This window comes from Rhinoraja longicauda, chromosome 25 (genome assembly GCF_053455715.1).
Source record: "Rhinoraja longicauda isolate Sanriku21f chromosome 25, sRhiLon1.1, whole genome shotgun sequence".
NCBI lineage: Eukaryota > Metazoa > Chordata > Chondrichthyes > Rajiformes > Arhynchobatidae > Rhinoraja > Rhinoraja longicauda.
In genome coordinates this window covers 26,615,143-26,639,860 of record NC_135977.1, presented here as the reverse complement: position 1 = coordinate 26,639,860, position 24,718 = coordinate 26,615,143, and the positions used below count along the sequence as shown (strand labels likewise).

The 24,718-nt window shown below is 42.0% G+C and overlaps 2 protein-coding genes across 2 annotated transcripts in view; one reads left to right on the top strand and one right to left on the bottom strand.

The window, feature by feature from the left end:
- tesca (tescalcin a) overlaps nt 1–15,064 on the top strand; it is a 30,945-nt gene extending 15,881 nt beyond the window's left edge. Inside the window, exons 5-8 of the mRNA XM_078421246.1 lie at nt 2,757–2,818; nt 4,670–4,774; nt 11,495–11,542; nt 13,793–15,064. Coding sequence (XP_078277372.1) covers nt 2,757–2,818; nt 4,670–4,774; nt 11,495–11,542; nt 13,793–13,873 — 296 coding nt within the window. The 3' untranslated portion in view covers nt 13,874–15,064. The remainder of the gene's footprint in view (nt 1–2,756; nt 2,819–4,669; nt 4,775–11,494; nt 11,543–13,792) is intronic.
- A 1,519-nt stretch (nt 15,065–16,583) lies between these two features.
- Nucleotides 16,584–24,718, bottom strand: part of fbxo21 (F-box protein 21) — a 28,482-nt gene continuing 20,347 nt past the window's right edge. Inside the window, exons 9-12 of the mRNA XM_078421355.1 lie at nt 23,505–23,637; nt 21,554–21,744; nt 18,356–18,513; nt 16,584–16,717 (exon numbers count right to left, since the gene is read on the bottom strand). Of these exons, the coding sequence (XP_078277481.1) occupies nt 16,584–16,717; nt 18,356–18,513; nt 21,554–21,744; nt 23,505–23,637 (616 nt within the window). The remainder of the gene's footprint in view (nt 16,718–18,355; nt 18,514–21,553; nt 21,745–23,504; nt 23,638–24,718) is intronic.

Genomic DNA, 24,718 nt, shown 5'->3' with positions numbered 1-24,718 from the left:
GGTGTACGTGACAATAATAAACAAATGCCAAGTCTTTTCAAGGAAGAGGAAAATGGTTTCCTTAATGCCAAAGGGTTCAAGAGAAACAGGGAAAGGACAGCGGTAGACAGTGAAATAGGCTTGAACAGCCCATTCTTGCAGAGAATTCAGCCCATTCTCTGAAGCAAACCACAACGCGAGTCTATCCTTGAGGGGAACCTTGGGCCCAGAAATTCATTGACAATGCACTTTCCACAGGAATGATCATGAGTTTCCTGTTGCAAGCCACATCACTGCTCAATCCCTCTCCCACTCCAACCTCCTCCTCCAGTGCTACAATGAAGCCCAATGTAAAATGGAAGAACATCTTATCTTCTGCCTAGAACCTTTCAGCCCTCGAAAGTCAACACTGAATCCACCAGCTTCAAATAAACTGCTCTCACACCAGTTCCTGTTATCATGCTCATGTCCCTTTCTCACCCTGTTTCTTTAAAATGTCTTGCTAACAATCAATAATTATTTCCTTTTCAGCTGACCTGTCTAACCCTATCTGTCTTACACTTCACTCTTCCCTTCCAGTTTAGTTTAGTTTAGTTTAGTTTAGAGATACAGCGCGGAAACAGGCCCTTCGGCCCACCGGGTCCGTGCCGACCAGTGATCCCCACATATTAACGCAATCCTACACACACGAGGGACGATTTTTACATTTACCAAGCCAATTAACCAACAAACCTGCACGTCTTTCGAGTGTGGGAGGAAACCGAAGATCTCGGAGAAAACCCATGCAGGTCACGGGGAGAACGTACAAACTTTGTACAGTCAGCACCCGTAGTCGGGATCGAACCCGGGTCTCCGGCGCTGCATTCGCTGTAAGGCAGCAACTATCGCTGTGCCACCGTGCGGCCCTAAGTTCTCCTTTGACAACTGAAAGCCCTCCATCCTACAACACCACCCCCCAGCCCCCCAGCCCCCCCCCCCCCCCCCCCCCGCCCCTCCCCCACCTCAGCTCTAACCAAGGGTCGCTGTAAGGCAGCAACTCTACCACTCATGACCATTCTATTGTCTTATTTCACATTGTATTGTCTTGTGCAATTTGGGTCTAATTTGGGCGTGCAGCGTAGGTTTACTAGGTTAATTCCCGGAATGGCGGGACTGTCATATGTTGAAAGACTGGAGCGACTAGGTTAGTATACACTGGAATTTAGAAGGATGAGAGGGGATCTTATCGAAACGTATAAGATTATTAAGGGGTTGGACACGTTAGAGGCAGGAAACATGTTCCCAATGTTGGGGGAGTCCAGAACCAGGGGCCACAGTTTAAGAATAAGGGGTAGGCCATTTAGAACAGAGATGTTTTAGTCAGAGAGTTGTAAATCTGTGGAATTCTCTGCCTCAGAGGGCAGTGGAGGCCAATTCTCTGAATACATTCAAGAGAGAGCTAGATAGAGCTCTTAAGGATAGCGGAGTCAGGGGGTATGGGGAGAAGGCAGGAACGGAGTACTGATTGAGAATGATCAGCCATGATCACATTGAATGGCGGTGCTGGCTCGAAGGGCCGAATGGCCTACTCCTGCACCTATTGTCTATTGTCTAAATTCAGGAAATTACATTAATATCCTAGCATGCAATCGTTGTGAAAAGCACAGTAATATATTTCTTGTACTGCAACAGTGTCTACATTATTAATTTAAACATCTTTTCAAATGCTGTATAAATGCAGAAACGTGAGACTGCAGATGTTGGAATCTGAAGCCAGAAATAAATTGCATCAAAGTCCTGATGCAAGGTCTTGACCTGAAACTTCAACCTTCCCCTGGCCTCCATAGATACTGCTTAACCCATTCAGTTCTTCCAAATGTTTATTTGTGGCTATATAAATACACATTTTAATTTTTAAGTATTCATAAAAGTGCTATATATATTTCCATTTATGCAGCTTACTTTATGAAGAAAAGGCTAGTTTAGAGATACAGCATGGAAACAGGCCCTTTGGCCCACCGAGTCCATGCCAACCAGTGATCCTGGTAGTGTATATGGGTACACTAGCTCTATCCTACATAGTAGCGATGATTTACAGTAGCCAAATGACCTGCGATTCTTTGGAATGTGGGTGGAAACCGGAGCACTCGGAGAAAACCCACGTGGTCATAGGGAGGACATACAAACTCCGTACAGACAGCACCCATAGTCAGGATCAAACTCAGGTCTCTGGCACTGTAAGGCAGCAACTCTACCGCTGTGCCACCCTGCCATCGGTAATCTTGTTGACATTAGTTGAGCCCATGAATTTTAATTGGCAGATGCAGTTATCCCACATAATGTTATCAGAGATACATGTCCTGACTAGCCCACGGAATGTGTTACTTCTTACAATATCTGTAATATTCTGGCAAAAGGTAGCCATGCATTGCATTCAGACTCTAAATCACAAGGGGCATTCTCATTGAGGATCAACCTGTTCCTATGGCCCATGTTCCTGCTCCAATCTTGAACCAACAATATGAAGTATGTGTAGGAAAGAACTGCAGATGCTGGTTCAAATCGAAGGTAGACACAAAATGCTGGAGTAACTCAGCAGGACAGGCAGCATCTCTGGAGAGAAGGAATGGGTGACGTTTCGGGGTCGAGACCCTTCTTCCGACATATGAAATATGTACTCAGACTGGTTTAACCTGGTCGCAATACTGTATTTGTTTCTGTTTATCACATTGTTTGCATTTTCAGTACTGTACACACTGTAAAGTTCTCTCCCACTAAATTAAACTATCCTATCCTAGTTTTATTCCGCATGTACGACACTAATGGAGATGGAAAAATCACCTTGGAAGAATTAAGAGAGGTTGTATTATCTTGCTCTTTAAATCAAAGTATACAAAGGCTGCTTGCTGTATGATCTGTGCCAAACAAATATTACATTAGGTGCCCATCTTATCAAGTATACGATTACTAAGCCCAAAATGGATTTAGATTTTTTAGATTTAGAGATACAGAGATACAGCGCGGAAACAGGCCCTTCGGCCCACCGGGTCCGTGCCGCCCAGTGATCCCCGCACATTAACACTATCTTACACACACTAGGGACAATTTTTTACATTTGCCCAGCCAATTAACCTACATACCTGTACGTCTTTGGAGTGTGGGAGGAAACCGAATATCTCGGAGAAAACCCACGCAGGTCACGGGGAGAACGTACAAACTCCGTACAGACAGCACCCGTAGTCAGGATCGAACCTGAGTCTCCGGTGCTGCATTCGCTGTAAGGCAGCAACTCTACCGCTGCGCCACCGCGCAATTATGCAAATTTGCATTCAATGCTAATAATACACAATAGTCAATGGGTGCAGGAGTAGGCCATTCGGCCCTTCGAGCCAACACCGCCATTCAATGTGATCATGGCGGTGCTGCCTTGATTATTACCGAAGTAACAATTCAAAGTCCTGACTAATGATATGGTTCGAATCCCATAAGCAAAATTTTTTTTTTTTAATTGGGTGTTCTAAAGATTTCTAAAAATCCTTTAGGGAAGAAAGCTTATCATTGCTAAGTTCTGACTCAAAGCAACATGATTGTCTCTTAACTGGCCTAGGAAGTAGCCCAGCAGGCTATTTGGTCCAAGGGCTACTACGGGTATACAATAAATGCTGGCCCTGCTGGCAGTGTCTACATTCTGTGATTTTTTTTCTTTTCAATTTTCAACATCCTTATCACAATTGGCATTTACCTCCCATTACTGGCTCAGTGTTTGGAGTATACAAGTCTGCTGCTCTGTTTTTGCAATAATGATTCTACTTCAGCAGTGCTTGATTTGCTGTGAATGTTCCACCTTGCAACTGTCCAAACATAAAACGTTAAAATAAATGACTCTTTTCAGTATAAATAAAAGTGACCATCAAAAATGAGTCTAGTTTAGAGAAACAGCGTGGAAACAGGCCCTTCCGTCCACCGAGTCTATGCTGTCCCGTGATCACTTGTACGCCAGTTGTATCCCACACACTAGGGGCAATTTACAGTGGCCAATTAACCGATAAACTTGCACGTCTTTGAGAATGTGGGAGGAAACTGGAGCACCCGGAGAAAACCCACTGGGTCACAGGGAGAACGTACAAACTCTGTACAGACAGAACCATTAGTCAGGTTCGAACCCGGGTCTCTGGTGCTGTAAAGCATGCAACTCTGGTGCTTTAAGGCATGCAGCTCTGCTGCTGTAAGGCATGCAACTCTGGTGCTTTAAGGCTTGCAGCTCTGGTGCTTTAAGGCATGCAGCTCTGCTGCTGTAAGGCATGCAACTCTGGTGCTTTAAGGCATGCAACTCTGGTGCTGTAAGGCATGCAACTCTGCTGCTGTAAGGCATGCAGCTCTGCTGCTGTAAGGCATGCAACTCTGGTGCTTTAAGGCATGCAGCTCTGCTGCTGTAAGGCATGCAGCTCTGCTGCTGTAAGGCATGCAGCTCTGCTGCTGTAAGGCATGCAACTCTGGTGCTTTAAGGCATGCAGCTCTGCTGCTGCCCCACTGTGCCGCCCTCAAAAAAGTTTAAAGCTGTTAATCACGCACAAGATCCAAGCATCGATTTAAAACCATTAGCTTCTCACGATATGGAAGATCTCAATTCTCTTCTGCCTTTGAGAATACATTTGGTTTTCATTATTCTCTTTGATAGTTCTAAATCAATTTTTGTTACCTTTTTTTCCAGATTGTAGATGAATTGTTATCCAAGCAAACTGCTACAGATAAAACTTCCTCGTCAATAGCAGACGCTGCAATGTTGGAGGCTGCAAAAATCTGTATGGGACAAACGGTTTGTAACATTTCAGTCTAACTGTTTTACACAAACGTTAGTGGGTGTATGGAACGAGCTGCCAGAGGAGGTAGCCGAGGCAGGTTCTATCGTAACGTTTAAGAAATAGGTACACGGATAGGATAGGTTTAGAGTGACATGGCCCTAACACAGGCAGGTGGGACTGGTGTAGATGGGGCATGTTGGTCTGCATGGGAAAGTTCTGCTGAAGGGCCTATTTCCACACTGTATTGCCAAGACTATTGACTAACATTCTTGTAGTTATAAGCTATTATCAGAATATCTGATTCTCCATCCATCAGCTGATCTATTTATAACCAACAGCAAGCAGAGGCAGAAGGACTCCTGCAGTGACTACTATGTGGCAAAATGAAGGCTTTCAAGATAGTTCACTGGATAACATTATGTTTCCACCTCTCCTCAAACCCACCCTTGTTCCCTTCTACTACCGTCCCTCCCCCTGGTGCTACATTTCACTCCCCACCTTGCTTTCTTAGTAGATGCCACAATTTGCACCCTTTTGTTTTCACCACATCACCTCCAGTCTCGGTGATTATCTCCACCATCTCTCCCCCACCTGCCCATCAACCCCTCCTGAGCAGAGTGGTCTGACCGGTATCTAATGAAAATCTTTTCATTACTGAACATCATTTATTGTTTTGGGCATTTGCACAAACCATTGAGAGACTCATCTCAATCACAACCGTACGAGAAATGATTTTTTACTGGACAGTCATATAGACATGCCCTATCCTTGAGATTGGATCATGTTGGCAACTATATAAATAAAAGGAACTAAAATTGGCAGTTACTCAAATTCCTACCTCACCCTTCCCTGTGTAGGGAAATGCGGGATGAAATACATGCGGGCATTTATTTGGAATATGAGAATGACATAACTATAGTTGAATAATACTTCCTCCTTCAATGGTCACTCCTATCCCACGGGCCAAGTGCAGCAAAGTAGTTTGGCTTGTTTAGCGAAACAGAGTGCAGGAAGAGAGAGTGTGGGAGGAGAGTGGGAAGACAGTGCTGTAGAGTGAGTCAGTGTGGGAAGAGAGAGAGAGAGAGAGAGTGTGGAAACAGTGCAGGTGAGAGGGATTCGGTTTTGGGAGGAGAGAGTAAAAAGAATGCAGGTGTGAGAGAGTCAGAGTTTTATCTAGAATTTAAAATAAAAACAGAAAATAAAAACTGGATAGAGTCAGGTCAGGCACCTCTGTGGGAAGAGAAACAGAGTTAACATTTTGGGTTGAGGACTCGTGTCTGTTCCTCTGAAAACAAAAGAGTCGGCAGATGTTGGAATGCAGATCAGGCCACAGAACCCTGGGAGAAAACAGGATCAAGCAGCAACTATGGAGGCAATAAGATGCAAGTTGACATTTCAGGTCAAGAATTTGCATCAGGACTCGATGGGAACGGAGAATATGTCCAGTGTATGCAGTACTAAGGGAGGTAGGGAGGAGGCCGATAGGTGGAATTGGGTGCAAAGCGGATCAAGAGCTGATGGAACTAGGTGGGATGAGGGGATGGATGAACAAACAAAAACTAGTTGGACAGATGTGTGTGTGTGTGTGTGTGTGTGTGTGGGAGGAGAGCCCTGAGGCATGGGTGATCGAAAATTGGTAAATTCAATGTACATACCATTGAAGTGTAAGAGGATAATGAGATGTTATTCTTCCAATTTTTGTTTAGCCTGTCTGCAACAACAGAGAAGGCTGAGGATAGACATATTTGCTGTGGGAATGAGAGAGTTGAAAGGGCTATGTGGGAGAGGGAAGGAAAATTGAAAGGTACAGTATTGGAGTCCAACATCTCATTTCTCCTTAGATGGCTTACACCTACCTCACTGGTATGCACATTGTACATATGTATTTTATACATTGAATTTTCCATTTTCAGGCAACCTGTACCAGTGCTCTATTCCCATGGATACTGACCTGTCCAATACTGATCTTTCTTCTCCTTTTGCTCATCTCTCCAATCCCTCCACTCACCTCATTTCTTCTGATCATCCTGTCTGCCTGGCTCCACTATCAATTTCTGTTCCATAACACACCTCTCTCGCCTGGTTCCACTAACCCATCATTCATCCCCATCTTATTCCACCCATTAGCCTCTCAATAGACAATAGGTGCAGGAGTAGGCCATTCGGCCCTTCGAGCCAGCACCGCCATTCAATGTGATCATGGCTGATCATTCTCAATCAGTACCCCGTTCCTGCTTTCTCCCCATACCCCCTGACTCCGCTATCCTTAAGAGCTCTGTCTAGCTCTCTCTTGAATGTATTCAGAGAATTGGCCTCCACTGCCCTCTGAGGCAGAGAATTCTCCAACCCCCACCCCCATTCATACGGCTATATCATTCCTGTTCCCTCAGTCCCGATGTCCAGTCTGAAGAAGGGTCTCGACCTGAAATGTTACCCATTCCTTCTCTCCAGAGATGCTGCCTGGCCCGATGAGTTACTCCAGCATTTTGTGCCTATCTCCAATGCAGGACTATTTGACCAGCTGCATTCTTCCAGTATGTAGAAACAAAGAACTACAGATACTGGTTTGAACCAAAGATAGACACAAAGTGCTGGAGTAACTCAGCAGGCCAGGCAGCATCTCTAGTGGAAAAGAATATGTGACGTTTCTGGTCGGGACCCGTCTTGAGACTTGATCCTTCCCTCCAGAGATGTTGCCTGACCCGCTGAGTTACTCCAGCATTTTATGTCTATTTTTTAGTTCTTCCAGTGTTGTTTTTTTTTAATCATTTTCACTTCTCACAGATGCAGTCTTCCATGCTGAGTACAACCAGCATTTTCTGTTTTATATAAGATTTCCAGTATTTGCGGTTGTTATTTTGATTTTCACTTACCTAGAAACTGTTTAGCAAATGGAGCTATGTGGTGTGACCTGCCTATCAAATCTATCCTTTAAGTGCAGCACCCCAAGGTGTGGTTCTGAAGATTCATTCAAACCTGTTTTTCTTGCTTTTCTCATGTTAGTCAGTATGAATTTACACCGTGCGGATCAATTTACAGATTTTTACCAAGCATTAAAGAGTATCAAGGAATGTTAAGTTTAAGATTCTTGTTTACAGAGACAGCACGAAACAGACCCTTGGCCCACTGAGTCCATGCCAACCATTGATCACCAGTTCACACTATGATATTTCTGTGTTATCCCACTTTCTCATCCACTGCCTACATGCTAGGGGCAATTTACCGAGGATAATTAACCTACAAGCCTGCGGATCTTTTGTATGTGCGAGGAAACCAGAGCACACGGGAAAAAACCCCACAGGATCACTGGGAGAACGAGCAAACTCCACACAGACAGCACACGAGGTCAGGATTGTGCCTGGGGCACTGGCGCTGTGAGGCAGCAGCTCTACCAGCAGTGTCCCTGTAAAGATCTATAAAGTCCTTTGATGGGCTACTGGCATAAAGTACAATGGGATAGTGTTTGATACATTAATGCAAATCTTTGACTTTATTACCTTTATCAATATACCCCATTTAACTTCCTCCCTTCCAACAAAAATAGTTTTCCCAAGAAAAATTCATGAGGAGTAATGGTGTCCACTGCAATATTACTCAACTAGGGAATTTATTCAGCTTGAGTAGATTTTCGTTGCTCGGAACACCACTTACCTTTTGGCTCAGATATACACTTGCTATCAGTACAAACCACTTCACTCAACGATTGCATACTTCAGAGCATGTGAACTTGCTGGCACGCCTCTGCTTTCTAAACAAAAACTTTTTCTAAGTTGTGAACTGTTCCATGTGAAGTTGTGAATTGTTCCAGACTTAATATGTACATGGCAGTGGTTTAAAGGAAGATATTTACACATCTGTCTTCCTCAAAGCATTGCTCACAAACATGGATGGAAATGTGCATTCAAATCAGAAATTCTAAAGCATCTACAGTTCACAAAAGATAATTACAATGGGTATTACTTTATTTCCATAAAATTATAAGTGCAGCATTAAAATTATGTGAAGGTATGGATAAGGTGCACGGCAAATCTTACTTGGTACTTGATTCAACTATTTGAAATCAACTACTAAATGTTTATCAAGTTATCATTTAAAATTAAGTTTGCAGAAACATTTCCACAAAATTTGGAAGTAACACTAAATATGAAGTATAATGTATTTGTAACTATTTTCACACTGACTTAGAACGGTTAATCTCCGTTTCAATTGGATCTATTAATAGAGAGTGATGGGGTGTCATGTGACTAAAATAGCATAAACATAGTCGCATGGTATTGCGGCACAGCTTTTAAAAAGGATTTAGAAAGAGTAAAAGATGTTAGTCAACCAGCACCGCGGAAGAGTTAATGTTCAAGTCAATGACTTTTAGTCGAATACTTCATCAACTTCAAGACCAATTTCCATCCTGCACTCAAATACATTTGGACCATCTCCCTACCATTTCTAGATCTCACCGTCTCCATCACAGGAGACAGACTATTGACCGACATCTACTACAAACCCACTGACTCCCATAGCTGTCTAGGCTACACTTCTTCCCATCCTGCTTCCTGTAAAGACTATCCCCTACTCCCAATTCCTCCGTCTATGCCACATCTGCGCCTAGGATGTTCCATACCAGGGGCATCGGAGATGTCCTCATTCTTTAAGAAACGGGGGTTCCCCTCTTCCATTATAGATGAGGCTCTCACTAGGGTCTCCTCGATATCCTGCACCTCCGCTCTTGCTCCCCCTCCTCCATTCGTAACAAGGACAGAGTCCCCCTTGTCCTCCCACCCCATCAGCCGTCGCATACAGCATATAATCCTCCAACATTTTCGCCACCACCAATGGGATCCCACTACTGGCCACATCTTCCAATCTCCACCCCTTTGTGCTTTCCACAGAGACCGTTCCCTCCGCAACTCCCTGGTCAACTCGTCCCTTCCCAGGTACTTTCTCCTGCAACCGGAAGAGATGCAACACCTGTCCCTTTACCTCCCCCCTCAACTCCATCCAAGGACCCCAACAGTCTTTTCAGGTAAGGCAGAGGTTCACTTGCACCTCCACCAACCTCATCTACTGTTCCAGGTGTCAACTCCTGTACATCGGAGAGACCAAGCGCCAGCTCAGCGATTGTTTCGCTGGACTCCTCCGCTCAGTCTACCTTAACCTACCTGATCTCCCGGTTGCTCAGCACTTTAACTCCTCCCGTTCCCAATCTGACCTTCCTGTCTTGGGCCTCCTCCATTGTCAGAGTGAGGCCCAGCACAAATTGGAGGAACAGCACCTCATATTTCGCTTGGGTAGCTTACACCCCAGCAGCATGAACATTGACTTCTCTAACTTCAAATAGCCCTTGCTGTCCCTCTCTCTCCATCCCCTCCCCCTTCCCACTTCTCCCACCAGTCTTACTGTCTTCGACTACATTCTATCTCTGTCCCACCCACTCCCCTGACATCAGCCCGAAAAAGAGTCTCGACCCGAAATGTCGCCCATTCCTTCTCTCCAGAGATGCTGAGTTACTCCAGCATTTTGTGTCTACCTTCGACTTTAAATCTAAATCATATTAGTGATGAAGCAAGCAGGTTTTGGGGTGCAGAGAAGAGTGAGAAGTGGAGGAAACAATAAGAATTGTTTGTGATAAGATGGGGACCAAGGTTCTTTAAGATACACTACTGTGTTTGGCGCTGTCGGGGAGCGGCAGATGAATGTTTGTTAATCACAGCAGATCTGTCTGAAGGATTGTAAATAGAGGAAGGTGAATGAAGGCATTTTGAGAGAAAAACATGCAGAAACCACGAGATGCTGAATTCCTTAGGTCCTGGAAATCCAAAATAAAGGAGAATGCTTAGAAATACCCAGCCGATCAGATAACACCTATAAGAGAGAAACAAAACAAGCTGACAACCTAGCCAGTTCTGATTCTTCGAAATTGTTGAATTTGATATTAAGTTGCAAAGTATCACAAAAGCTGGAGTAACTCAGCGGATCAGGCAGCATCTCAGTTGAGAAGGAATGGGTTGACGTTCTCCGTCTGAAGAAGGGTCTCGACCCGAAATGTCACCCATTCCTTCTCTCCTGAGCTGCTGCCTGGCCCGCTGAGTTACTCCAGCTTTGTGTGATATCTCTGATTTGTACCAGCATCTGCAGTTATTTTCCTACTCAAATTGCAAGGCTGCATTTTGCCCCGACAGATGAAGCATGCAGGGTGTAAATTATTTAAATACAGGCATGTCACATAATTTAGATTGTTACAGGCATAAATTGCAATACACTTTCTTTTTTTTAATAACATTTTTAATTTTTTAAAGCATATGTACAAATAATAATAAACGACAAACTGGTTATAGAGTTCTTACATAGCTTCAATTTTTAAATTTTTAAAGAAAAAATAAAGATGAAAAGAGACTGAAAAAAAAAAGAAACTATAAACTAATAGAGAGAAAGCAAAGAAAAAAGAGAATTACAAACATAAAGATTATGGGGATAGATCCGGGTGTTAATGAGTATAGTTATACATCCAACCCTAAACTCAAGTTTTAACTTTAGTTTTAAATTTTAGTTTTGTGACAAACCCATTTACTTTTTAAAAAATTCAATAAATGGAGACCATATTTAAAAAATCTGGTTTGTCAATTAAGGCAAACCTTATTTTTCCTCAATACACTTTCTGAAGTCTAACTGGACCAATGCAATACATTCACGTTTATGCCTCTACATTTCATGTTAATTTTTGTTTGTTCATTTTTCAGGAAACTGATGAACACTACGAGGGGATAACCTTTCCTGACTTCCTTCAGGTCTGTTTCTCTCTAAAGGAAATGAAAGCAGTCCTTCATACTGACCACATACCACAAGAGAGGGATATGGGCCAAACGCGGGCAGGTGGGACTAGTGTAGATGGGGTATCTTAGTCGGCATGGGCAAGCTGGGCTGAAGTGCCCGTTTCTGTACTGTATGACTCTGTGGCTCATGGACTTTGTGCAAGAGGTACAGCCAGCTGTGGCCCAGATGATCACTATGATTAACAAACTAGGAAGCCCCCATCCAGAAGCTTTTCTGGATTATCCATTTTGCTGGACCAACAGAGTTCATGGCCTCCAAGAGGAGTCCAACGGTACTGGAATGGTCCGCCTCGGCCACTTAGGGACCACAAAGTCCGCCTTGAAAGTTGGCTACAGGAACGGATCTGCGGGTTTGGCCGGGCGGAGTTCCAGAGCCCTGGCCGGAGGGGGTAAATTTGACCCGCCGAACGGCTGCATAAGTCGGCAATGGGAACAGATCCAGAGCCCCAGGCGCAAGGGGCAAATTCAACCTGCTACTTGGTACGGAAATCCTGATGAGGTCAAAATCGTCCGTCTTACCCGGCCTAGGCGGCATATTTTTTGGGGGGGCTTGCAGGGGGGGGGGGGAATTAAGGTGTCAACGTCAGTTTATTGTCACATGTTCCAGTTAAGGTACAGTGAAATTTGAGTTACCATAAAGCAATACGAAGTGAAAAGCAACAAGACACACAACCACATAAAAGTTAACATAAGCATCCACCACAGTGGATTCCACATTCCTCACTGTGATGAAAGGCAATAAAGTTCAAACTTCTTCCTCTTTGTTCTCCCGCAGTCGGGGCGATCAAAGCCCCAGCAGCCGGCAGTCGAGGCCCCCGTCGGGGTGATCGAAACTCCCGCATCAGGGTGGTTGAAACACTCTCCGCGGCATGGAGCTCCCGAGTCGGTCTCTTCTTACCAGAGACCGCAGGCTTCACGATGTTAAAGTCCACAGACCCCGCGATCGGAGCTTCGATCCCCAGCAAAGGGATCGCAGGTTCCGCGATGTTAAAGTCCCGCAGCTTGGAATGCCGGGTCGATCTCCAGCAAATGCCGCGATGTTAGGCCACAGTGGGGGCGGAAATACGATATGGGGTGGGGGGGGGGGGGGGGGGGAGGGAAATCGCATCTCCGTCAAGGTAAGAGATTGAAAAAGAGTTTCCCCCAACCCCCCACATAAAACAAACCAAGGAACGCTAAAACATACTTTTAACAATATACTAAAAATAACAAAAATGAAAGGATAGACTGTTGGCGAGGCAGCCGCTGCTGGCGGCACTACCCGGCACTCTTGTGATTTTGCCCGGATTAAAGGAAGCGCCGGACCATCAGTTGCCGGAAAATCGGTGGTGTACCTGTACCAATCAAATACGGATCGGTTGATGTGATTAACATCTACTACACCAAAGTTTCTCTTTTAATGGTTTATACACCCTTACATGCACCATTTGTTTGCTGTATATCCCTGCAAATGTGATTCATATTGTAATGAATGACAGAAACCTGCTGTTTGTGGGAATATTTAAATTTAGCTTTGCAATTAGTACAGTGCATGCTGTTTCTAGGACTTGTATCATTCATTGACAACACAGACAAAACCAATTTGTCGAAACTAGTCCCAAATTACATTTAAAAATAAAATAATGGGTATTTTTGCGATTAAATAAACTTTTTACTCACTGGAGTTTAGAAGGATGAGGAGGGAACCTCATTGAGACTTACAATTGAGACTATCCAAAGACTTTGATATAAACATAGAAAATAGGTGCAGGTGGAGGCCATTTGGCCCTTCGAGCCAGCAGCGCCATTCATTGCAATCATAGAGTGGATGTGAAGAGGCTGTTTTCACTAGTGGGAGAGTCTAGGACAAGAGGTCATACCCTCAGAATTAAAGGACGTTCCTTTAGGAAGGAGATGAGGAGGAATTTCTTTAGTCAGAGGGTGGTGAATCTGTGTTCTTTGCCACAGAAGGCTGTGGAGGCTAAGTCAATGGATATTGTTAAGGCAGAGATAGAATATTGATTAGTACAGGTGTCAGGGTTTATGGGGAGCAGGCAGGAGAATGGGGTTAGGAGGGAGACATAGATCAGGTCATGATTGAATGGCAGAGTAGGCTTGATGGGCCGAATGGCCTAATTCTGCTCCTATCACTTATGACATGATAAATGCTTTAAATTTTCAAATACCACAGATGAATTATTGAATAGTAATTTCTTCACCTTGTAGATAATGCAAGACCTCAAGATAGAATCCAACATGCACGTGCGTTTTCTACAACTGGACACCACAGCCATGTGCACACAGTAAAAGAACTGGAAGTGAACAAGCCCGCAGAAAGCAAACAAGAAAGAAAGCAAACAAATAATCTGTCGATTGTGAATGGGATAATGCAGTACAAGTCCAAAGTAACTGTACTCATCTTTATTTTTAACACTTAGATTTTGTATTTTTATCCTTGGAGAAAGTTTTAGAATTTAGAAATAATGCAGCTTCTTGTTGAATCAGTTCTGCTATTTCAGAGCTCTATTTGGGCAATGGTTCTTCCCTCTATAATCAGTAAATGGCGCACAAAGTAATTTTACACAAAGCATTGTTTATAAAAATAGAAGCTGCACAGTTATTTTAATTGATTTCCATGCAATTTCTCAGGTTCTAAGTGGATGGGAGCAATTTAAAGTCAAATAGTTCATTTGCTTGTACAGTTACTAAACGGGTTAAGTGACTCTGTCCTCCCTACTAAAATGACCTATTTCCAAACATTCTTGATAGCCTACGCTTCAGTTTAGTGTGCAATGGAAACATCACAGCACGCTAATCAACCTAATAGCCGAACATTTGGCCACTGAGAAACACAACTTTCCTTTCAAATAAATCTTGATATTCCTAAACATTCAGTTCAACATGGCTTGTTGAACCTCACCTTGGTAAGACCTGGCAAATAGTTGCTGATTCAACCTACTCACTCTTGTACCATTAAAAGGCTTTGTTGGGCTCTTCCTTTCCCATCAAGTTGTTACAACGCCTTCCAAAAACTGAATGGGAATGATGCTATCCCCAGTCTCTCCTCATTGATGCCTACAAATTCAGTTGCATGCACCATGTTCTTTCCTTTGCATCATTTTATTTACATTTCTCATTCTCCAGCGATTTTTATTCCTCTGCCTTCCAGTCTCGAGGGCATGCAAATGACTCCTGAAGACCTTTGCCTTTCACCCATGCTATTAATTCCCAGACTGGGAGGAACTAATCACCAGATTTTCCATTTTATTCTGTCGGAAGATTCTAGCTATGGACCTTAATGCTTGGAGAGGCTGCACTGCCGTGAACCTGTACCGCTTTTATGAAAACAATCTGATGATGGATACTTTTATTTTTATAGTAGTTTGTACTTGTAGATTTTATTGCATTCTTTGCGAATTTTAAGTACCAGAATTATTAAAGCGATCCTATTGATTCTTCCACATAATTAAGAAGGTATTGAGCTGCATTTTTCTGGTGGTTAACCACTATTTTTCATTTTTCCGAATGTGGGCTTTGCTGGCAAGGCCAGTGTTTGTGTCCATGCCTAATGATTAAAAATGTGGTAATGCTCTGCCTTCATAAGGTTGCCATCCTTTTGGAGAAGTTTCTTCCATGGTGTTGTGTAAGGCAACGTTTCTCAACCTTTTTACCCTTGAAATAATTTTCATGTCTCAGGGAAAATTATTATATATCTTTATTTCTCTTTCATAAAGTTCATAAGGCAAACATAATATATTTTTCTGATAACTGGTTTAAGCAAAAAAGAGAAAAAAACACAAATAAACTTTTCATAAACTAAAAAAAATAAACATAAACATACTTAAAATTTTAAAATTCATACAACTAGTGATCCCTAAATGATGGGCAAAAATGACTAAATAACGTGTGTGAATGAGGGACTGTATCTGCACGCCAGGAAGCACAGACAGGATTGGTGGAGACCGTGCATGCGTCTGTACTCGAGTCAGTCACATGTGATGATACACAAATCCGTCACGTGCAGCTCCTGTCCAGTGACCACTAAAGGCCGTTCCATACTGGCGCTGAATAGACGTCACTAAATATATTCCCTATGATTATTATACTTTTAAATGATATAACAGGCTGAAGACTTTATCATAGTACCCAACAATTTTCCAAGAATATGCCGTACGTGTATAATAAAATAACAAATATGAAATTAAACACAAAAATGACTCAAAAAATGCATTTACATACGATTAGTCTATTTATCACTATTTCTCTCGGAACCCTAGCATTCCGAGGAACCCCAGTTGAGAAATGTTGGTGTAAGGTGTTCCAGGATTTAGTTGGGGTACCATGATATATTTCCAAAGTAAGGGGCAGCACAGTGACGCAGTGGTAGAGTTGCTGCCCTACACGCCAGAGATTAGACTCTGATTATGGATGCTGTCTGTGCAGAGTTTGTACCTGTACGTTCTTCCTGTGATCGTGTGAGTTTTCTCCGGGTGCTCCGGTTTCCTCCCACACTCCAAAGACGTACAGGATTGTAGGTTAATTGGCTTCCATAAAAATTGTAAATTGTCGGTCCCCAGTGTGTAGGATAGACCAAACGTTAGGGCAGATCACTAGTTGGCACAGACTCGGTGGAAATGGAAGCAAGAATCATCTGACAAAACAACGCAATCAGAAACCCATTTTATTGTTTTACAGCATTTCAGACCAAAACTAGGAAACTTCCAATGGAACATAGTTTGAATTATACAATAGAGTACTGAAAAAACAACTGTACCTGGTATAGCAACACAAAGTTTACATTTTCATCTTTTAAAAAATATATATACGTGGATTCTCTAAGTGAATAAGGTGCATAAAATTACATTTATATATGGTGCACATGATGTCCTGAGATAGAGCACATTTCCAAACTTATATTAGTAAAATTCACTTGGTTTGTCCTGATTGTTAGACACATTCATTGCAATTCTGCATTTCTTTCCAAAACAAAAGAAAACTCACTCACGAGCTGGGACATTCACACCAAGTCATCTGGGTACTGGGTCTGCAATTCCTCATTTGCAACATAGTGCGTCCCACAAAATTCTGAGAAGTAACGACCAACTTCCTGATGGCCTATTTCCATTGGCGATGAATTATAAAGAAGACTTTCTGCAATATTAATCAGAACATAAACATTTCAAACGTCAGGATTTATTATACATATAAATCAAGGCATTTATTTTATATATAATAACACTCACTGAATATCCTAACACACACTAAATATTCCTAAATTAGCAGCATTCGTAATTCTGTTGCATTGCCATTGATCAGCAACGAGAAATAAGAAAAATTGTGAAGGTCTAGTTTCCCCAATCAGTCTGTAAATCTAGATGTGACACCATTTTTAAATGGCAGCCAGGTAGCTGACTTTGAAAATTGGTAAAATGACAGATTTGTTTGGATGGCAATGCATGCACCGAAGTATGATTTCAGTTTTTCTCAGGTCAATTATAAAGTTTAAAAAACTGCTGCCCGAGCAAGAGTCAGATAATAACTAAATACACTGAATATAGTTACAAAAAGCCTATTGTGAAGTTATCTATGTTACTTTTTATTTCACCACTACAGCACACAGCCAAAAAAAGCTAACTGAATAGAGATTCCTGTCACACCTCTTGTACCTAATGAGCATGAACATAGAAACCAGTCTGTTGAACAGGGTTGTGGCAAGAGCTCATTAGTGATTAATAATGGTATTGACACAAGGCCTGGTGATTTGCCAGTGTTATGAAGTGAATTTAAAATGGATCTTCTTGCCGCAGACAGTGTGGTACTGGCAAAGGTTTAAAGTGCATTATTTGCTTTTCAAGCTATTGAATGTTTAAAAGCTCCTCTAAAGAGCAGCGACATGACAAATGGGGAAGATATAACAGATACATTCATAAACTGTGTATGTAACACTGCATCTAATAAACACAGACTGGCAGTGAATAAAACTAAGCCCACAATTTATGATTTATTCAACATTTTGAAAAACATGCACTGTCAAAGAAATTATTTTCTATCAAACTATTTCAAAAAATACTCTCATTTCAAATAAGTTTTTTTTGATCTTGCACTACTTTCAGCTAACATTGGTTATCATAGAGTCATACAGCATGTAAACAGGCCCTTCAGCCCAACTTACCCATGCTGACCACGTATCCCCATCTACACTAGTCCCACCTGCTCACGTTTGGCCCATATCTCTCTAATGTACCTGTCCAAATGTCTTTTAAATGTTGTTGTGGTACCTGGCTCAACTACTATTGTTCATCTCAATTCTGCAATGTGTAATCTGGCCAATGAAAGACTTTCATCCACAAAGAATCACTCGTTCTTAAATTCAGGAGTTAAGCATTTTATGTTAGCTCCAGGTAATTAACCAGTCAATTTGCCTTTCTTCCTACCTCTGCTCAAGATTCCTCCCTGCGCTAAAGCCCCAACAGGGAATTTGACATAGGGAGAGTCCCTGGGCATTGGTTAATATGCTTACCACACTCCTGTACAATTTATTCGTAATATCCAGCTCGCCATATCCAACAATATCAATGGTTATGAATTTTTCTACAAATTAATCAGACAATAGGTTTGTAGATTAATTGGCCTCTGTAAATCAACCCTAATGTGTAGGGAGCGGATGTGAAAGTGGGGGGGCATAGAACTGGTGTGAATGGGTGATTGGCGATCGGCATGGACTCGTAGGCCCTATTACCATGCTGTATCTTTCAATTCAATACAGATTAAATCATATCGTTTACTTGCCTTGCGCAGCGTATCTACATGAACCATCCTGAACAAGGACATTGTAGAATGGCTGATCAGGCCCATGAGGTAGATTATGAACTCCCATAGTTCGTATCCAGTCCAACCCCATCATACACTTAGGATCCCATCCATATATTACACAGTCATAACCATACCTAAATAGAAATTCAATACAGATAGAAGCAAATGTTAGTTTATAGCCATTAGGAATCTCGGCACAACTGATTGGTGTACTGCATGCCCTAAAATTTAGATGAAAGACACAAATTGCAGAAATCTATGAGGTAGCATATGCGGCTCCAAGTGGCATATATAAAAAGTTTATTGGAAGCAAAGGCAACAGATGACAAGGGAATACACAAGGATTACGATGAGTTATACATATTCACAAGAAAATAATGATAATCATTAGGGGAACTAACATACCAATTTCAGACACAAAATGCTGGAGTAACTCAGCGGGTCAGGCAGCATCTCTGGAGAAAAGGAATACATGACATTTTGTGCCAAGACTTCAGACTCTAAAGAAGAGTCTCAACTTAGTTATTCTAGCTTTTGGTGTCTGTCTTCGGTTATCAGGGAAAAATGGCTGTACCTCGGGATATCAGAAGGCAATGATTAATGATCTTGAATAAGAATAATGGCAACCAAAGTGCTCGCAAAAATCAATTGAGTATTGATGGAAAAGTACTTGCACGCATTGGTAAGCCAAAGTGCAGGCCTTAGCTGAATGCATTAACCCAGAGTCTGAGTTCCATCTCAGAACAAATAAAATGACCATTGATATGATTTGATCAGTCAGACAGTTGCAAGAGAAGTGCCATTGTATGATGCCTTCACTGCCCTCGGAAAGGCATCTCATTCTGTGAACTGGATCAGTTTATTTAAGCTAATACTAGTTCCTTGCCAAAGCCACAATATGAACTATTCCTTTCAAAATAACCTGACGAGTACGATTAGCAAGGACAACTATAAAACATAGAAGCAGAATTTGGGGTTTTGCCCCATCAAGTCTACTCCAACATTTGATCATGGTGATCTATGTTTCCCTCTCAACCCCATTCTCCTGCCTTCTCCCTGTAATCAAGAACCTATCAGTCTCCGCTTTTAAAAAAAGGGGCAACTTTACTGAAGCTCCACTTTAATGAAAGGGGCAACTTCAGAAATCTAAATTGACAGGAGAGTCACTGGCACAATGTCCTTTGGCATGCACCTCCCTTTATTCAACTCATCTAGCGGATGTCTATTCACACTGCCAAGATCATTAATCTATTTAAGAATAATGGCAATGTATCTGCACTGCGAGGAAAGACAAAAATAGAGTACTGGAATCTCAGATAACCACTCTATGCTAACAATGCCATACCAGGATCCTAAACTGAGGGAAACATTCAGCAGCTAATAGGCACACACTCGTGCTTGAAAAGAGAGAGAGAGCTATAACCAAGGGATATGGGGTACATTGGATTCTGCTGTTTTAGAGATTAAGAAACAGCAAGTAGCTAGTCAAGAAGAAATTTGAAAATGAGAATGGAAAGTTTCAATTTCAGCAAGGCACAACTGTGAAAACAAGATGGATAATCAAGAGTTGCCACAAAATAGGACACGTTAGCAATGTGTACGTTGAAGTCGCAGTTGAATCACAGAATGAGATTAGGAAAGAATGCTGGAGTAAAGCCACTCTGCAAATGATGACAGCATTATCTCTTTTTATTGGCAGCTGGTACAAGGTAGAAATGTTGGAAAAATGTAGCTGGGGATGAAACGAAATGCCATCTGAAAGCTTCTTAATGAACCCGACACAAAGACCAGAGAGGGGTAATGGAGAATCATGGGTTTTATGTCAATGGACAACAATAGCTATTGATTCAACTTTGACATCAACGTAAACATTGCTAACGTGTCCTTAAGTCTTTATGATGTTTATCATATCATATCATATATATACAGCCGGAAACAGGCCTTTTCGGCCCACCAAGTCCGTGCCGCCCAGTGATCCCCGTACATTAACACTATCCTACACCCACTAGGGACAATTTTTACATTTACCCAGCCAATTAACCTACATACCTGTACGTCTTTGGAGTGTGGGAGGAAACCGAAGATCTCGGAGAAAACCCACGCAGGTCACGGGGAGAACGTACAAACTCCTTACAGTGCAGCACCCGTAGTCAGGATCGAACCTGAGTCTCCGGCGCTGCATTCGCTGTAAAGCAGCAACTCTACCGCTGCGCTACGCTAAAAGTATTCCATTTTCATGTATAGGTTTTGCATCAGGACCTTGGAGATGAAATTCATTGATTGTCTGGTGCTAGACTGTATGGATGTGTGGGAACAATAACTAAATTTGGTGCCAATTGAAAGTTCATGGAAACTAAACACCAGCAACAGATCCGTACTCTATCCTGATTCATTTTCCTTTACAGTCTTTGTACATCTTCCTCATAACCCAACAAAGATCTGTCAGCAAAGGTGGACATGCAATACCTTTGGGTCATTAATTAGCACAAAGAAACCTAAGCACCAACAGTGATCATCTTGATGTGAACAGGTGCCAACCAGCATTCCAACCTGAAAACAGTTTGCAGATTTCTATTTGTGGTGCCATCTTCTCTTCATCCCAATAGCCATGAGACCGTTTCTCTATTTAAAAAACCTTTCGGCAGCTTTTACAATCTAAATAAACTACATCCATTATAATTTTCTTGCCTGTAAGCTACATTGTCAAGATTGGTTAAAAATACTCCTGATGTGGTGTGACCATGTATAATATCCAGCGTTTACATGTAAACCTCTTAATAACATCAAGGACACCAAATGATTTCTCTCTTGGTTTTTTTTCCCCTCCAATTTATCCCATCATTTTTTAAATTTACTGACATATAATCCAGTCTGCTCTTAAAATTGTTCAATTAATCCCAATCCTCTGTTCTTTAACCATCACCCTATAGTATATTCTATATTGCCAAATGACATAGAAAGAATCACATTCTGCCATTAGATCTGTGATTAATCAGCAAAGAAAATAAACTGGAACAAACATAATATTGTAGTGAGAGAAAATGGCCTTCTGGAATCTCAAGGATGCAAGAAATGCTGCACATTTCATTTCCAGAACAGATCAATTGTTGTAACCCAAAGCCTAAAAGGATAATCAGGACATATCTGGAATGCAATGAACACAGATCAAACTACCTTTTGTGCTTCATAATGAGTCCCACTGCAAACATTACTTTTTTGTGCTTCTCCTCAGTATGCTTTTTCACTTGAAGCTCGGCTGTTTGGTTCTTGCGTGCAATTTGCTCCAAGGTCAGCTGAACCAAGTGTCCCACCACACCATGTTGCAAGGGATCCACCGCCTGTATGTGCTGAAGAATGTCCAATACCTATGTAAAATACAACAGACAAACAGAATGAACTTGAGGTACTCAACTCAAAATCACAGAGATCCAAATAAAGTATATAATTAGATCTACGGGCAACTGAAACCATGGATATTCACAAATTACAAACTATGAATAGCATTCAAGGTGCCAGGCCCCATCTCAGCTCAAAACGTGGACTCAACCAAACCTCTGCAACAGGCTAACTAACTTGTCTTGGTAACTTACAGAATGGCTCCACTTCTTCCAAATGTAGTTATTCAGGAAATCAGACCTACTCTCAAAAGAACAGTTAATCCCACCTATTTGTTCTTTTCCCCCCATAGCCCTACATATTTTCCAAATAGAGCACAAACTCTATTTGCAAATGAAAATTGAATAAATGTTATTTCACACTTTAGCCCCTGTCTGAATAATGTCTAGGTCATTCTGCATGCCATCTTGATTTGCTGAAATTGCAAATGGAATTGCGCATTGTGCAATAACTGAAAATCACCACTTAGATACATAGATATAGACAATAGGTGCAGGAGTAGGCCATTCGGCCCTTCGAGCCAGCACCGCCATTCATATCATATCATCATATCTATACAGCCGGAAACAGGCCTTTTCGGCCCTCCAAGTCCGTGCCGCCCAGTGATCCCCGTACATTAACACTATCCTACACCCACTAGGGACAATTTTTTACATTTACCCAGCCAATTAACCTACATACCTGTACGTCTTTGGAGTGTGGGAGGAAACCGATGATCTCGGAGAAAACCCACGCAGGTCACGGGGAGAACGTACAAACTCCTTACAGTGCAGCACCCGTAGTCAGGATCGAACCTGAGTCTCCGGCGCTGCAATCGCTGTAAAGCAGCAACTCTACCGCTGCGCTACCGTGCCGCCATTCAATGTGATCATGGCTGATCATCCACAATCAGTACCCCGTTCCTGCCTTCTCCCCATGTCCCTTGATTCCACTAGCCCTAAGAGCTCTATCTAACTCTCTTTTAAATACATCCAGTGAAATGGCCTCCATTGCCTTCTGAGGCAGAGAATTCCACAAATTCACAACTCTCTGGGTGAAAAAAGAATTCCTCGTCTCAGTTCTAAATGGCCTATCCCTTATTCTTAAAACTGTGGCCCTGGTTCTGGACTCCCCCAACATTGGAAACATGTTTCCTGCATCTAGCAGGCCCAATTCCTTAATAATTTTATATATTTCTAAGATTCCCTCTCATCCTTTTAAATTCCAGTGAATACATGCCCAGTGGCTCCATTCTTTCATCATATGATACATGTCATATGATGAAAGAATGGAGCAACTGGGCTTGAATTCCATTTGTGATTCCATTTGCAATTTCAGCAAATCAATTCCCGCCATCCCGGGAATTAATCTCGAGAACCTACGCCGCACTCCGTCTTCTGACCCTTATGATGGAAAGAAACAGCTGGAGATGGTTGGACCTCGGATCATTGCTTGCAATGACTTCCAATAACCTCAATTATTATGCAAGGCATGACTCCACTCGCTGTTTTTCTCTTTGGTGCTCATTGACTTCAGTTTTACCAGGATGACCAATACTGCGCTTAATCAACACTGCCTTAACATCAAGAGTAATCATTCCTGTCTCTCTTATGGAACTGAATTCATTGGTGCACATTTGGACCAAGGTTTTTGATGCGATCTGGAGCCAAGTAGTTCTGTATTTCACAACTCAATTAGCAACCAAATGAAAGTCCAATTGTTTATGAGAAACTCAAGTGTCACCAATTACCTTTTCTGGATTGATCCCCAGATGAACGTAAAGTCTGGCCTGAAGCATCAAGTATTGAACATCATCGGGGGCCAAAGTAAGATACAAATCAAGAGCATTCCGTAGTAATTGGTAAGACTGGTCACTGGCCTCTCTGCAAATCACAACAAAATTAATCTAGACAATGTGCAACAAAACATTTTTCTAACTCTTTAAGTTTCACATTTATGCTTCCTACTTTGAAGGCAAATGGCTTTTTTTTAAAATAAAGTCTGGAACTAGTCTTTTACACAGCTCATTATATACAATCCAAAATATTGTCAAAGTGCACACAGCAAAATCTCAAAACACAGCAGCCATGGCAAATAATTTGTTTGTTGTTTTTGAGTTTGGGGGATGCATCAGCCAGAACACCAACAAAACTTCCCAACCTTCAACTTCCCACGCAGGATGAGGTTTCAGTTTAAAACTTTAATGGCAAGTGCTTTAATAATATAGCATTCTTTGCACGGACAAACATCTGCCAGGATTATGTGGTCAGGTCCTGGAGCATGGTTTTGAGCTTTGACAAAGTTGGTGTTGTTTGTCATTCATTCTCCAGTAAGACAATGACATCTGGTCTATAGTGTTGCAATGTATAGAGAGATTGAACCAATCTGAGCTTGAATGTTCCTTCCACACAAGTGACAGCTGTACAGACGTTTTACCAGAGTCTTCAGATCTCTTTTTCGGTCAGCTCTCCACAAAGTAACTGCTTTGGTAATCTGTCATCAGACATTCTTCCAACATGTCTTGGCCACCTGATCTGTGATTCTTTCATCAATGTGTAGATGCAGGAGGGGTTTGCCTGGTCCAGAATGTGTGTCTGGAATCTTTTCTTGCTACTTTGTGTGAAGTATTCTGTGTAGACAGGGCTCATGGAGACAGTTAAGCTGTCCGATATCTCTGCTATACATTGTCCATGTTATGCAAGTATAGAATAAGGCAAGTACGATAACTGCAAGATTGGATCTTCAAGCTTCTAATATAGAGAACCTCATCACTAACGATTTGAGAAAATGTTGCCCGGCTGCTCTAGAAATTGACAATATTTCCAACAATGCTAACAGAAGTTTCTTAAGATGAAACTCACTGAACTAACATCTGCTCCAGCAACATTATTTAAATTTCTCTGACGTAATGCAGACAGATAGGCAGTCATGTTCAACAATTCTCCAAATATTTAAACAAGCACA